We start from the raw sequence: 13,816 nt of genomic DNA on the forward strand, positions 1-13,816 counted from the left end.
GCTCGTCTGCCCCACACCTCCAATCTCATGGAGGAAGGGAAGGAAAACACTGTCCTCTCAACGTCCACACCGCGTGTGGACCTAGGAGGCGCAGGGCTCTGCCCTGAGCTGGAAGGCCCGGAGTGTGGGTGACACGGTCGTGCCCCCGCCAGACGGCAGGCAGCCACCACACAGGTATGCCTCTGAGATCCGCCCGGTGCCTACCGTCGAAGTCCAAGACGTCGAACCCGCCACTGTCATTGTCTTCTTCGACTGTGCTGCAAGACACAAGGGAGGCATGGGGAAGGGCGGGTGACCAAAGGAGCTTCCCAGGCTGTGTGCCATGGTTGAGGGCGGGGGAAGGTCCTGGAACGTTCTGGCTCTCCGAGAGGCCTTGGCTTGGAGAGGGCAGCATGGGCAGGAGGGGAAGATGGCCAGAGAGCTGGACGGACCACTGGAAGCAGGGTGTCCCAGGTGGCCGGTGTGAGGAGGCTCATCAAGGGCCAGTCAGCCGCGTCCCGACAGCCCCACTGGCTGGTTCCCACTCACTCCCTTCCCAACACGGAGCCTTGAGCACCCACTCGAGCTCAGGCCACCGTGTGGGATGGGCCTACATGGCTGAGGGTGCCCTTTACACAAGACAGGACGCATGCTTTGCGTTCTAAGCTCCCCACGGCCACGAGGCCCACACCAGGCCGTGGACCATTCAGGGACATGGATTCCACCCTGCAGGGTGCTGGGTGCCGCCAGACCTTCTGGAAACCACCCAGGGATCTCTAATGCCGAGCCGAGCATGAGATGCCCGATGTCCCGCTGACCCGCAGCATCTGAGTGCCCAGGGAACACCTCCACTGCGGTCTCCCCAGGTGGGGATGGATGGTTTCCCAGAGGTGAGGAAAAGGGAGGGGAAGCAGGAATGGGGAGACTCTTGCTGGGGTCTATGGCTCTTGGCAGGAAAAGCCTGATTTCCGCGCGAGGGGGGCAAACCGACGTAGGCTGCGGCGTTCGGCAGTTTGCGGAGCGACCCTGGGAAAACCAAGTGCCTTCTCTGAGCCTTGCCTCACCAGTGAACTGGGCAGCACGTGGCTGGCTCAAGGGCTGAGTGAGTGGGTGTGGAGACTGTGGGGCGCCCTCTGGTCACCCCCGCCACCTACCTGCGGTGAGGCGCGTCTTCCTTATAGCGCCGGAGGATGGAGTCGTTTCCGGGGGGCTCGGCGGTGATGGACATGATGCTGGAGCGGCTTCGGTGGGGCTGCTTTGAAACACAGATGTGCGATGGGGAGCCCCATGCCTCCGCGGGCACAAATATTACAGATATAGGGGCTCAAATGCACGCGGATGCGTCCCCGCCCCCAACAGGGGCAGGCGAACTGGTTCTCAGCAGTGACCTTGGCCGGAGAAGGCTTGCGCTCAGCTGGGGGCCGCTTAGGGCAGCTGTAGCCAGAGTGGGGCGCACATCTGCTCGCACATCTGCTAGCCTTGGGCGGGGGCAGGGAGGCCGCTGGGGCTGTGGGTGGGGCTTGCAAGGTGTGGGTGCAGGGCTGTGCCTTGAACCCTGCTCGGTTGAGTTCCACGAGCCCCCCGACTCTGGAGAGGAAGACCCCGGGGCCTGGTGGTGGTGGCAGCGACAGATGCCCCAAATGGCACGGCTGCTAGAGGATGACCCTTTGAAGGAAGGCCTGCTGGCTCCTGGCAAGGGCTGCCTTAAATAAGAGCTGAGGCTTTTGCCCCCCAGAGCCACACACAGAAGCCATTTCTTATCAAACCTCTGGGTCCTCCAGGGCCTGATTTTGGAAGCTGAGCTGACAAGCTTCCCAGGGCTTTGCCTCTGGGGTTAGAATTTCTAATCCCACGCCTTCTGCTGCCTGCCTGGGGGGGTTGGGGCCCCCAGATTGGGGGGTGAGGAGGGCGAGCTGGGATTGGGGGAAGGGCAGGGAGCCTGGCCTGTGTGGTCTGTGGCTCCAGCTGCTCCAGCAACGCCCCCCCTCCGGGGCTAGCCCCCCAGGGGCTGCCAGAGGGGCCCGGGACCTGAAGTCCTGGCAGAATTTTCAGCGGCTGCCTGTGCGGTTCCCTACGGCTCCTCGGAGGCCCCTCTCCTCCTCCCACCAAGTGTTAAATTGGGAAAGGAGGCAGCGAGAAGGTGTAAATACCTCCTGAGCCAGTGGAAACATCTTTAAATAAACATAAGGAGGGTCTGGGCTGCAGCCCCGGAGTGAGGCTGCTCGCAGGCCCAGGGCAGAGCACAGAGCGCAAAGCAAGGGGGGTGGGCCTGCTGCGGCCCATGGAGAGGTGGGGCTGGGGACGGGCTCTGAGCCAGAAGGGGGTGTGCTGGGGACCCGGCTGGCTTACCATCTTGGAGAAGGAGTTGGTGATGGGCAGGGATCTGGAGGAGCTGGGGCTGGCGTCTGTGCCTTCTTCTTCATGCCCTCGCCCTGTCCTCACGGAGGCAGGAGGCAAGGGGGAAAGGCAGGGGAGAGGGGATTGAGAGCCCCCCGTGAGCACCGAGCACCTGGGAGCTGGCCTGTCTGGGTGGCCTGTTCTCCTAGGGAGGGTGGGGGGGGCAGCCTCCTCCCTCCTCTCGTTTCCCAGTTGTTGGCTCCCGGGAGGGAGTCTCTGGTCTTGCCCACTAGTATGTCTTGCCGCCGCCAGGTCCTGGGCAGCCTGGGACCATGTCCTGTGTCTTGGGACTCAGGTGGGGGTCCCACCTGGCGCTCTGTGAAACAGCAGGAATGGAAGCATGGGTCTGGTAGACTGGAAACCTCCCTGCCCAGGGACCCTATCCTCAAGACAGATCCCACCGTCTCTACCAAACAGGCCGACGGGAGACGGGAGCCAGAGTCCGCGGCCTCCTCCGTAAAGCCCTGGGCGCCCCTCCTGCTCCTCTGGGAGCTGTCTGGGGTTTTGTGCACACTTCCCTCAGCCCTTGCCTTGCTGCACGAGAAAGCTGGCTTTTCCACCTGCCCCCCCAAAGCTTGTGCGTGAATAGTCAGACACACGCACACATCGCCCTAGACAGCGGCAAAGGCTTGGGGAGGGTCCAGAAGTTCCGTCATCCTGCTGCCTCTTTTCCCTCTTTGTGGGGCAAACACTCCTTCCACAGGCCTCAGGCCCTTTACACCCCCTTCTGATGAAGACAATTCTAGAGATACCTGATCTGGCAAAGAGAGGGGTGGAGGGACCCCTACCTCTGGGCTCCTTCAGGTCCAAGGAGAACAGCCTGCGGCCCACTCTGGGCTCTTCCTTCCCCTTCCCCCACCAGACCCGGGAGGGGTGCACATCCTCAGAGTGGAGCTCCTGCCCTCTGACCTTCTGCAGCCCCACTCCCGGAATTCCCTGCTCTGAGCACTGGAAGGGCAGCACACCAGGCTCCTTCAGTCTGCCCCTGCTTCCCGCTGTGTCCTGAGCGGCCTTCGTGAAGGCTCTGTCTCCAGCCCTCCTCCGTCCCCCATTTCTTGGGCGTCCAGAGCCACATTCTCCCTCCTCACTGATCCCGTCTCAGAGCACAGGCTCCCACCTATAGGCACCTGGCACACAGCAGATATCTGACTTCCCCGGGCACACCCTCACTAGCCACCTGTCCCCCAAGATTCACAGTGAGAATGAGGGGCAGGGATCCTGAAGATGCTGCATCTTGGAGAACCAGGGGCTCACAGCTGGATCCAGACTGCCTGACCAAAAGCCGGGACGGATAGTCGAGTCCATGTCCTGCTGACAAGCTGTGAGCAGAAGCGCCAACCCTGGCTAAGGGATCACGGGCTCTGGGCTGACCTCAGTGCGTGTGTGAGCACGTGTGTGCACGTGTGCGCGTGTGTGCCAGACGAGACGTTTCTACATCACAGCTCTATCCCTGTCCCATGACGATGAGTGTTAATTACTATCAGATGCCCCACCACCCCGGGCCCCCAGGCCAGTCTCAGGTTGACTGTGCAGGACAGATCCCCACAATGGGCAAAAAGGAGTGGGAGAGACAGACGGACAGACAGAGAGGAGAGGAGTCTGGGTGCATACCAACCTTGGAAATCTGAGGCTCGTTTCAGGCTGATGGGGGACTTGGCTCTCTGTAGCTGTGAGAGGAGGGGAAGACAACAGACAAAGGGGACAAATCAGACAAGGCCCGAGACACCTGTCAGCAGAGTGAGGGAACAGACAGAGGAAGCTTGTGTAGCCTCAGGATACCTGACGGCATGTGATGCCCGCACCCCAGGCTGTGTGGCAGCGGCTTGCACAGAGGGGCCCCCCATCCTGGGAGGTGACAACACATGGCTCAGTGGGTATTAGAGCTGACAGTGGAGCCAGGGAAGGAGCGCATGCGGGTGTGAGGCCCAGCAGAATCAGGTACATGACGCAGACATGGGGAATTTTCCAGAAAGCACGAAGCTTTTGGCTACCTTCGCCCGGCACAAGGTGCTGGTGCTTCCCCGGGGGGTGGGGGGGTGTTCCACCCTGCGCTGCCCGGCCCCTCTCATGGGAGATGATCTCATGCGCTCATTCCTCCTGGAGAGGGAGCCTTGGACGGCCCTGGACACTGAGCGGAGCGGACAGGAACCCCAGCGGGCCTCTCACAAGCCATTAATGTCAATAAACACGGGATAGACACTCAATACCTATTTGCTGAATAAACGAATGAATTTTGAAATAATGCTTACTTCATTCCGTCTCTAACTTCAGCTACGCAGACGAGAAATGGGAGGTGTATGAAAGCAAATGGGGGAGACGCTGGGGCTGGCAGGATTTCCACCGATGGGGCTGGAACAGGGGGAGTCGCATCCAGCCACGTCCCCCAGGGGCCCCGTGGTCGCCTCACCCCCCCGTACCTGGATGCCCTTCAGATTCATCCTGCGTTTGGGGGGGTGGTAGGGCAGAAAGTATCTGCTATCTTCCGGAGACTCCTCCGAGGTAGATGAGTCGTCAGCTTCCTGCCCGTTGGTCCTAGGGCTGGCATCCCCAAAGTTCTGAGAGATGATGGCCACTGGCAGGTTCCTGGGCAGACTCTGGGGCGGAGAGAGGTCAGCACCAGTGATGCAGCAAGATGAGCGGCCACCATTGGCGGCTGACCTTCCCAGGGGCCCCAGCTTGAAATTCAGGACGGCCTGTGCATCTCCCTGACCCCTGTGTCCCCCTCTCCCCCTCCCTGATGCCCAGGCTTGTGGTTCTGGCTCTATCCACTAGTCAGCAGCCTCCTGCCCTTGTCTCCCCCTGCTTTGTGGTGTTTGCAGCATCAACAGAAAGACCCCTGGGGCCTGACAAGCCACCTTCACACCCCAAGGGGCAACCTTGGACCTGAGCTCCAAACACAGAACCTGGCAGCTTGGGCCTTGTCTGTCCGGCTGCTTTCTAGCTACTGCCTCGGGCCCAGTTGCACGGGCAGTCGGTAACTTCCAGCTGCCCTCCCCAAACCACACAGCCTTCCTGCTGCTTCCTCCAAACCCAAAGCTCTCTGCCTTACTTCCCGGCACAAAATGCATCAAGGTCCCCAAAGAACAACGAAGGGCCTCAGCCCTCAAGCCGACTTGGCCACCTCCTCCCACCTGTCCTGGCATGTCTCCTGCCTGTCCTTGCCCACCACCGAACAGGTGGCAGAGCCGCCCAGAGGGTCAGTTGTGATTTACAACATGGTGTTGAAATGCCAAGTTCCTGGACCGGTGTCCTCTGAGGGTCTCGATACAGGTTCCCCAGGCCACGGACCAGGGGTGCCTCCAGCTGCTAGGGTCTGGGCTCCTTCCTAGTACATGAGAACCGTCATGGTACCTTCCTGGCAGGAGGGCTTGGTGGGCCGGAGCTCACACACAGAAGGCACTCAGCCCTGCATCTGTGTGTGACCACACTCGATCGCACAGCTATGACGATGGTAATGTTGTCTGCTCCGATGGCAGCGTCCAGCGCCATACCATCCGTAAAGGACGGTGCCCTCACAGGTACCAGGGACTGCAGTGGGCAGCGGGCACCTGACGCCCAGTGACCCTCCACGTGGTGGTGGCGACTTCGACGGGTGGCTGGCAGCCAGCCATGGTCCACAGAGAAGGAGCTGAGGCTGCCTGGTGAAGTCACTTGCCTAAGCAAGTGGCCAAGACAGGGTTTCACCCCGCATTTCCCAAGTTCAAAATTCACCGTCTGTGCAGAGTGGTGTGTGCCTGTGCAGGAGGGTCAAGGACAGGGTGGGGCTGTGGTGTGGGGAGCCCCCCCCACTCCCGGGTTGCAGGTGTGCAGGGTCATGCCCAGCCCAGCCCCACCTGCTCCAAGCTGCTGCTGTCCTTGGAGAGGCGCCGGAGCTTGCTCTCCAGGTTGACGATGCAGGCTTCCCGCCGGACCATCTCAATTCTCATCTCGTCGTTTTTCTCCTCCAGCTCCCGGATCTGCTTCCTGTACTTGTCCTTCTCGATTAAGCACTGTGAGTACTGGGTCTGGGCTTCGTCCCGGGAATGGAAGGCCTGCGGGGTGGGGGTGGGGGTGGGGATGGGGGGTGGGGAGGACAAGGTCACTTTGGTTCTTCACCCTGACCGATCCAAATCAGACCCGGGACATGCTCTCTGTCTGGACACCTGCTTCCCAGCTCGGGGGTCAGGCCGCTCTTCTCCTGACCCCAACTCTTCCTCTACAGTCACATCACAGCTGCCAAGTGTCCCCACCCTCACCAAGCCCTTGCCAGGAGCCAGCACCGTGCTGAGAGCCCTGGGGCAGTATCTCTTGCCAGCATCCTTCCCCTAGCGGGTGGGGCTGTCTTACTCCTCCCATTTTCCAGATGTGGACACTGAGGCCTCCGTGGGGCGGAGCTAGCCTGCACATCTGATCAGTGATGGAGCCTGAACGTGGCTGTCTGACTCTGGGGACCGCACACTGGCGTAGGAACCCATGGAGCCCAGCGCAGGCCCCCACGCCGTCTGCACGCCAGCCCGCACCTGGTCCCGCTCACGTTCCACCTCCTCCAACTGTAGCATGACCGTGTTCATTCGGTGCTTGTACATCTCACAGTCCTTGCCCAGCGTCGAGCACTTCAGCTCCAGGTCCTCCTTCTCCTCCAGGTACTGCGAGCGATGGGGAGAGCTTGGTGCCAGCACCCAGCGGGCAGAAGGCGGGGCGGGGGCGTCTCCCACCCTAGCCTCCCTGCTGGGCTGTCCCTCCCGGAGAGCCAGCTCTCTGAAGAGCAGGGACCACATCGGGGGATATTTAGCTGGGATGTGCTTCCTACCTACTGCGCGCAAGGGAATGCGTAGGGGGGACAGGGCAGACACTGCGTGCCATCACAGGGCCTGTGGTCAGAACGGGGAAGGCGGGGGCTGGGGTGTGCAGCAGTTCACCAATCACAGCGAGGGGCTCAGGCCAGCATGCCTGGGAAATCTGGACTGGACTGAAACCTTAGTCCCCAGAAGAGAGTGAGGGTTGGTGTACTGGCCAGGGCCGGGGATGAGGGTGGGGTGCTGCCCCTCCGCCTGGGGGCTCCCACCTTGTCCCGCAGCTCCTCCGCCTGGCGGACCTCCTCCTGCAGGTTGTAGATCTTGTTGACCAGGTCCTGCCGGTCCTCCAGAGCCTCCTTGCGGTCGTGCTCCAGGATGTCCAAGATGGCCTTGTCGGAGTCCGGCAGGCTGCGCTTCCCGGCCTGGGCGGGCGGGCAGGAAGGAAGGTGTGACCATGCTGGGGCTGGGGCAGGGCCGGGAGCCAGGTAGACCCAGAGGGAGGGGTGGGGGAAGGGAAGGGGGAACCACAGAGCCAGCGACAGACGCTGGGAGAGGCAGAAGGTTTTGTGCCAGGGAAGCAGAGAAGGAGTTAGTGCCTCCTGGGGTCCTTAAGCAGCTTATTATTTAAGAATTTTATCTCCTGGAGAGAAGCATAAAACCCACTTCTGCTCAGGAACATCCCAATGCCTATTGTTCTGCCCTAGCTCTTATCAGAGCCAAGAAAAGCAGTCGGCGCTCCCCCAAACACTTCACAGGTGACAGCAAAGAGGGGACAGCTCTCCCGTCCAGATGCATCCCCCCAAATATTAATTAATCTGCTTTGGTTAACCTGGGATGCATTCTTGGCTCCAGATCCATGCCTTAAACCTCAGGCAGCCAACCTGCCTCCAGAATGGGGGATCCATTCTGGAGGAAGGGGGAGGGGAAGCCTTTTTCTTTCCCTGTCCATGTGTTTCTCAGCTGTCTCCTCCTCCACACCCGAAAACAAGTCTGTGATGAGAAACATGGGGAGCCACTGGATATTTTAACAAATGCGGAGCTGAGAGGTGGATTTCTTGGGATTTTTTAAGGGGGGAATCGGTTTCCTGGTTGTCCCTGCCTCACAGAGCACGGGACCTCTCTGTGAGTGTCCTCTCACATAATGTCGTGTCTCTAACAAGTGGGGAGGGCGGTGACCCCACCTGGCAGGGCAGGGACATAAAGGACCCCAGGGACACTGTGGACTGCCTGCGGTCCTGCGGTCAGCAAGGGGGATGCACACCCAGGCCGGGGTCTGCCCCTCTTGTCCCCTGCCCTGCCCCAGCCCACACCTGGATGATGGACTGTAACTCCTGGATTTTGGTCTTCAGCATCTCATTCTCCCTCTCCAGTTCCAGAACCTGCTCCCTCTTGGGCCGGTTCTCAATGTCGTTCTTCAGTTTCAGAGACTGGTTTCTCTCGAGTTTGCATTCTTCCTCCATCTTATTCAACCGGTGCTTGAGCTGGTCAATCTGAAACATCCAACAGTGCGCTTGGCAGGCAATACAGGGGAAAGGCAACGGTTGCCCAGATGCCCAGTGGACTTCCCACATAAGCTGTGTGAGGCCCACCCCCCTTGTTCTGGTTAGCGACAGAGAAGGGCTCAAAGAAACCTGCTGCGGTAAAACAAAGTGCCATCTTCTTGATGAAGAGCTCTTGATTTGTTAATTTAGGATAATTATGAAAGGGGCTACATGTCCCTTAGAGAACCTGGGGGGGCTCCATTCAAAATCCCATGTCATCGCAGGAAGTGAGGTGACCATGGGCTCAGGGTTCTGGGTCCCACACCCTGACTTTGCCCCCAGGGTGACTGGTATAGGCTTGTCCTTGTGGGTTTCCCACAAACTTCTAGTTGGACAAACAGCCCTGCTGTGAAAAGGACAGTGTGAGACCCTCTGGGTTCATAGCATCTCTGTCCTAAAGGACTCACACTCAGGGCCGGGAGAGAGGCTGCTTGGAGGAGGCAGTTTTGACACGCAGAAATGCAACAAGACAAACGGAGATGTGTTGAGCTCTGCCCTGGAGAGGCGACTGTCAGGAAGGTGGCCCAGGAGAAGACTTCTTAGACCTTCGTGACTAAGTGTGTCTGTCTCCCCAAACTGATCGACCTTACAGAACACCCACAGCAGGCCTGACTTCCAGGGCCACAGGAAAGGGAGGCGCCAAAGGGGCAAGCTCCCTCTTACAAATCTAGGCTTACGGGGAGAACCCTGCAAGGCACCTGGCAGGCAGAGTGTGGTAACTTTAGCAAGGAAAACAGTGCTTGGGCCCCCATGGAAGGGAAGGAAGGAAGAGGCACACAGGGAAGCAGCCTGGCGCTGGGAAATGACCTAGGGACTCAGCTGGCCAGATGTTCTTTCAAGTTCTGGACACGCTTCCTTCTGTTCCTATATCACCAGGGGAATATAATATAGGACAAAGTTCTAGGAGAGAAACTTTTAAGTCACTGTCATGGGCTAACATCTCCAAATCCTAGCTACAACAAAACTCCTTCCCGGCATCTTGGAAGGTCAGCCCGAGTGCTCAGTGCTGGGTCCAGATCCTGTGTCCCACTCAAGTGGGCATGGAGTGCCAGCACTGTGGGGTACTTACTGGGTCAGCTATTTTGCCAAAAACAAGGGGCTGTGCCTCAGCAACCCTAAGACACAAGAATTATTTTCCATGATTGCCATTTACAAATGAGGAAATGGGCTAAAAGCCAAGTAAAGCGGTAAAGCCAGAAACCAAAGGCAGATACGAACACAAATGTATAGGCTTTCAAAGTCCCGTGTTCTTGGCAGAAATGCTCTCCTGCCCGCCATGCCACTGACTCCAGTCACCTGAATTCCAGCGACTTGTTTACTGATCTGTCTGCTTCAACTAAATTGTAAGTGACCCGAGCAGAAATCAGGTTATTTATCCCCGCGTCCCCCACCGTGCTTAGCACTGTGCCTTTCACATGGCAAGTGCTTAATAAATATTCCGAGTCTATTTTCCACCCAGCAGCCAGAGTAATCCTTCTAGATATAAATCAGTTGTCACTCTCCAGCTTTCAATCCTTCAGTGGCTTCCCATCGCAACCGGAATAAATTCCAGAGTTCTTACCCTGCCCTGACGATCTGGACCGCGGCCACTTCTCTGGGCCACTTCCCAAGTTGGCTCCTGGCCACTGGCTCTCTTGATGGTCAAAAACACCAAGGATGCCCCCTACTTAGGACCTTCCATGTGCTCTTTGCTCTTCCCCATGATCCCTGCATGGCTGGCTCCCTTCCTGTCCTCAGACCTCTGCTCCCGTGTCCCCTCCTCAGAGACCCTGACCATCCTCTTCAAAGTTGTATCTCTCACTCACTATCCTCATCCTCCTTCCTTCCCTCTTCTTAGTAGCACTTATTATTAGCAGGTGCTTATGTATTTGTTTGCTGATTAGCATGTGAACTCTGTGACAGCAGAGCCTGGGTCTTGAGTTATGTATCCCTGGAAAAGAGCCTGGTGCACGGTGGCCCTCGATAAATAAAAAGGATAAATGAGTTAAGCAAATTCCCTTCCCCGTCCCCATTTTGGAGGTAAACTCATTCATGACATTAATCACTTGGGTGGCAGATTGTTCATTGATAAGTACATTGACCGTCCCCAGTGCCGTGCGGAGATTTGTGGATACAGCTGTGAACGTCGGGGTCCCGGCCTCAGACACCTCAAGACTCCAAGTATCCGCCTCCTCGCTGATTTTCCTGAGGGTCACTCACGGTCAGGGCCCCTGGGCTCTCCATCGTCCCCCTCTCCTGGCTTTGTAGAGGGGCTGTATGGGCATGTGTGCACACGCATGTGTGCACACGCACGAGGTACCTGGGAGGGAGGTGGGGGGCGGGGCGGGATGGGGGCGGCGGGGGGAGTAGGGGGCCGGAAGCCCCACCGGGTCCGTGTGCGCATGTCCGGACATGGTCATGGAGGATCTGAGGCCGGAACCAGGGGCAGGAATCCCCGCCGGGTCTGGATGCGCACGTCTACACACGCGCACTGTGGCCCCGGCCCTCAGCTGTCATGCTAAGCCTCACCGGGTTGCTGTTTTCACGCGCATGGTGGATCCAGGCGCCCCCAAGAACAGAGTGTCCCCCACTGTGCCTCTCCCAGCTGAGTGAGAAGCACTGGTGGCCCGTGCGCACCTGCCTTCGCGGGGGTCCCGAGCCCCAGCAGCCCCCCGCCCCCGCGCATGCCGCTCACCTCGAGTTGCAGGTCTCGGCTTCTCATGACCGCCATGTTCTTCTCCTCGCTGAGCTGGGCGTAGCGCATGGCCAGGTTGTAGTTGTCGTCCTTCACCTTGACCAGCTCGTCGTTGTAGCTGTCGCGCTCCTCCTTCATCTTGTAGTACCGCTCCTGGAAGGTCAGCAGCTCCACCCGAGTGAGCGTCAGCTGCTTCTTCTCGTCCTCCAGCTGCCGCGACTTGGCCAGCAGCTCGCACCGCTGCAGGTCCTTGGCCTTCATCTGCTGCTGTAGCTTGATGACCTCGTTCATGAGGAAGTGCGTGAGGCCCTCGTGGCCCTCCTCCACTGCGGAAAGGGGGCGCCCGTCAGGTCCGAGGAGGGGGAGAGTGCACGGCGTCCAGGGGTGGGGTCCGGGTCCATCCTTCAACTCACTCACTCACTCACTCACTCATTCACACCAACACTGCTCTGAGGCTTCAGGTCCTGGACGCTCAGAGCGAGCAAGAAAGCGTTGAGGAGGGAAAACATCCTAGGAAGGTGGAAAAACATTGCTAAAGCCCTCCAGGGAGCCCTGCCAGGAGGAACGTGGCACATTTCAGAAACTGAAGGAAGACCGAAGTGGCTGGAGTCCAGAGAGGTGGAGAGGCAGAAGCGGGAGCGTCAGCGGGGAGGGGCTGACCACGTAGGCTTCTTGTGGGCTCCACTAAAGCCATGGGTGTTAGCTGGATGCTGTGGAGGACCACCAAAGGTTTTCAGTGAGGAGGGTGACTTGAAGGCTGGAGATAGCACTGGAGAGAGCAGGAATGGCTGTAGAGTGGATGGGATTGGAGGAGCCTGGAACTGGGGTAGTGGTGGAGGTGGAGAGAAGGCTGATTGAGGAATATTTACGGAGGAAAGTTGAGATGAGGTTACCGAGGGCTCTGGCTCAGGGTTGCTGCTGATACAGTAGGCAAGGCAAGGACAGGATCCAGAGGGCAGTAGGGATTTCTGCCCCACCTGCACCAACACTCATGGAGGTTGCTCCACGGACACCCACTTCTCTTGGCTCCTCCTTTGGTCTGTCTCCATCACCTGCCTTTGATCATCAGGCCGAAATGAGTGGTTGACAGCGCACCAGGGCCACATGAACACTGTCCTAACGTCATGGCACTGTTCCCCCACTGGACTCATACATACACACAGATGCATACACACACTCCTACCAGAGTTCCAAGGCTCCCGATGGCAAAACCACGTACCCACAATGGTGGAGAATCTCCGGGTGGGCTCCTTTCCGGTCACTAGTTTGTACAGTTCTGGGTAGTAAAATTCCAGGCTCTCCAAGAAGACCACGTAGCCCCTTTGGCCCTTGGTATGTAGGATGTCCAACAGTCGGCCTGGCAGAACGGAAATCACCCAGTGAGAAGAGTGTACTTCTGATTGGATGCCGGTCTCAGCGTCCAGCCTCACCCTGGACTCCTAGCCCTCAATAAACTTTAAGAAGACACTCTCCCCACATCCTGTCACTTGACAGTGGTATCTGGGAGTCCAGATACTATAAATCAAAGTGCCAGGTCCTCAACAGGGATTTAGGGGCTGTTAGTTTTCCTTTCTCTGAGAAATTGGTAGAACCAGGATAAATGGAATTGCAGTTATGGGAAACCAACAGTTTCAAAGAGCTTCCCAATTGACCGCCACTGAAATTAACCACACAGGCACCAGCTCTTCTGTGATTGAAGGGGGCTGGAAGTACAAAGCACTTACAGAGTAATGCATGGTTTTCTGATACTCGGAGCAGGAAGACAAATCTTCAGAGGCAGAGCTAGGAAAAGTCACGGGAATCAAGCATAGCTCCATGATCTTTGGGATTATTTCCTAGTCCGGAAACATCTTTAACCTAAGTGTAACCTGCCAGGCACTTTCAGTTTCTTTGCTATGGGCTCCACATAATATTTACATTTCTTGGCCCATCCTCAAATATTTTATTTTCGGTTATTTCTTCCCTTGAGGTCCCAGGACAGATATAATAAATACGTTTCATCATACGGCAGGGAAGTGATTTCCAAACCCTTTCAATGGTGAGCCACTGAAAGAAAGATATTTTACATTGTGACCTTGTGCCCATACACACCTACACAAACACAGGTGTACTATACGCTTATGTATGTAAAACCAAGTTTTACAAATCACACTTAGTACCTTTGAAGAATGGGATAAAGGGTCATGGACCCCTTCTCAGAATAATATTTTTAAACAGATAAAAAGGAATTGGACTATAAAGGGAATCAATTCTAATAAGATATGTTATCAAATATTAAATTTGAGATTCAGTAATAAAAGTGCTTCTTCACTAATGCATTAATAACACAATCTCTTGGCAGCTCTAATAACTACTCTAATTTTGAGGGGGAGATGAGTGTAAATGCTATTTTGGAAGATCTGTAACAGCTGTAACGTGGTATGAAGATATCTGTAATTTCATTGTTGACA

The 13,816-nt window shown here is 57.3% G+C and overlaps 1 protein-coding gene across 1 annotated transcript in view; it reads right to left on the reverse strand.

The window, feature by feature from the left end:
- Positions 1 to 13,816, reverse strand: part of CARD11 (caspase recruitment domain family member 11) — a 40,577-nt gene that overhangs the window by 16,379 nt on the left and 10,382 nt on the right. The window contains exons 3-13 of the mRNA XM_044233443.1: positions 12,586 to 12,723; positions 11,367 to 11,692; positions 8,462 to 8,641; positions 7,421 to 7,573; positions 6,876 to 7,001; positions 6,210 to 6,407; positions 4,794 to 4,970; positions 3,992 to 4,043; positions 2,329 to 2,411; positions 1,134 to 1,234; positions 205 to 257 (exon numbers count right to left, since the gene is read on the reverse strand). Coding sequence (XP_044089378.1) covers positions 205 to 257; positions 1,134 to 1,234; positions 2,329 to 2,411; positions 3,992 to 4,043; positions 4,794 to 4,970; positions 6,210 to 6,407; positions 6,876 to 7,001; positions 7,421 to 7,573; positions 8,462 to 8,641; positions 11,367 to 11,692; positions 12,586 to 12,723 — 1,587 coding nt within the window. The remainder of the gene's footprint in view (positions 1 to 204; positions 258 to 1,133; positions 1,235 to 2,328; positions 2,412 to 3,991; positions 4,044 to 4,793; positions 4,971 to 6,209; positions 6,408 to 6,875; positions 7,002 to 7,420; positions 7,574 to 8,461; positions 8,642 to 11,366; positions 11,693 to 12,585; positions 12,724 to 13,816) is intronic.

The sequence above is a fragment of the Neovison vison genome, chromosome 14, assembly GCF_020171115.1.
Source record: "Neovison vison isolate M4711 chromosome 14, ASM_NN_V1, whole genome shotgun sequence".
Classification (NCBI taxonomy): Eukaryota; Metazoa; Chordata; class Mammalia; order Carnivora; family Mustelidae; genus Neogale; species Neogale vison.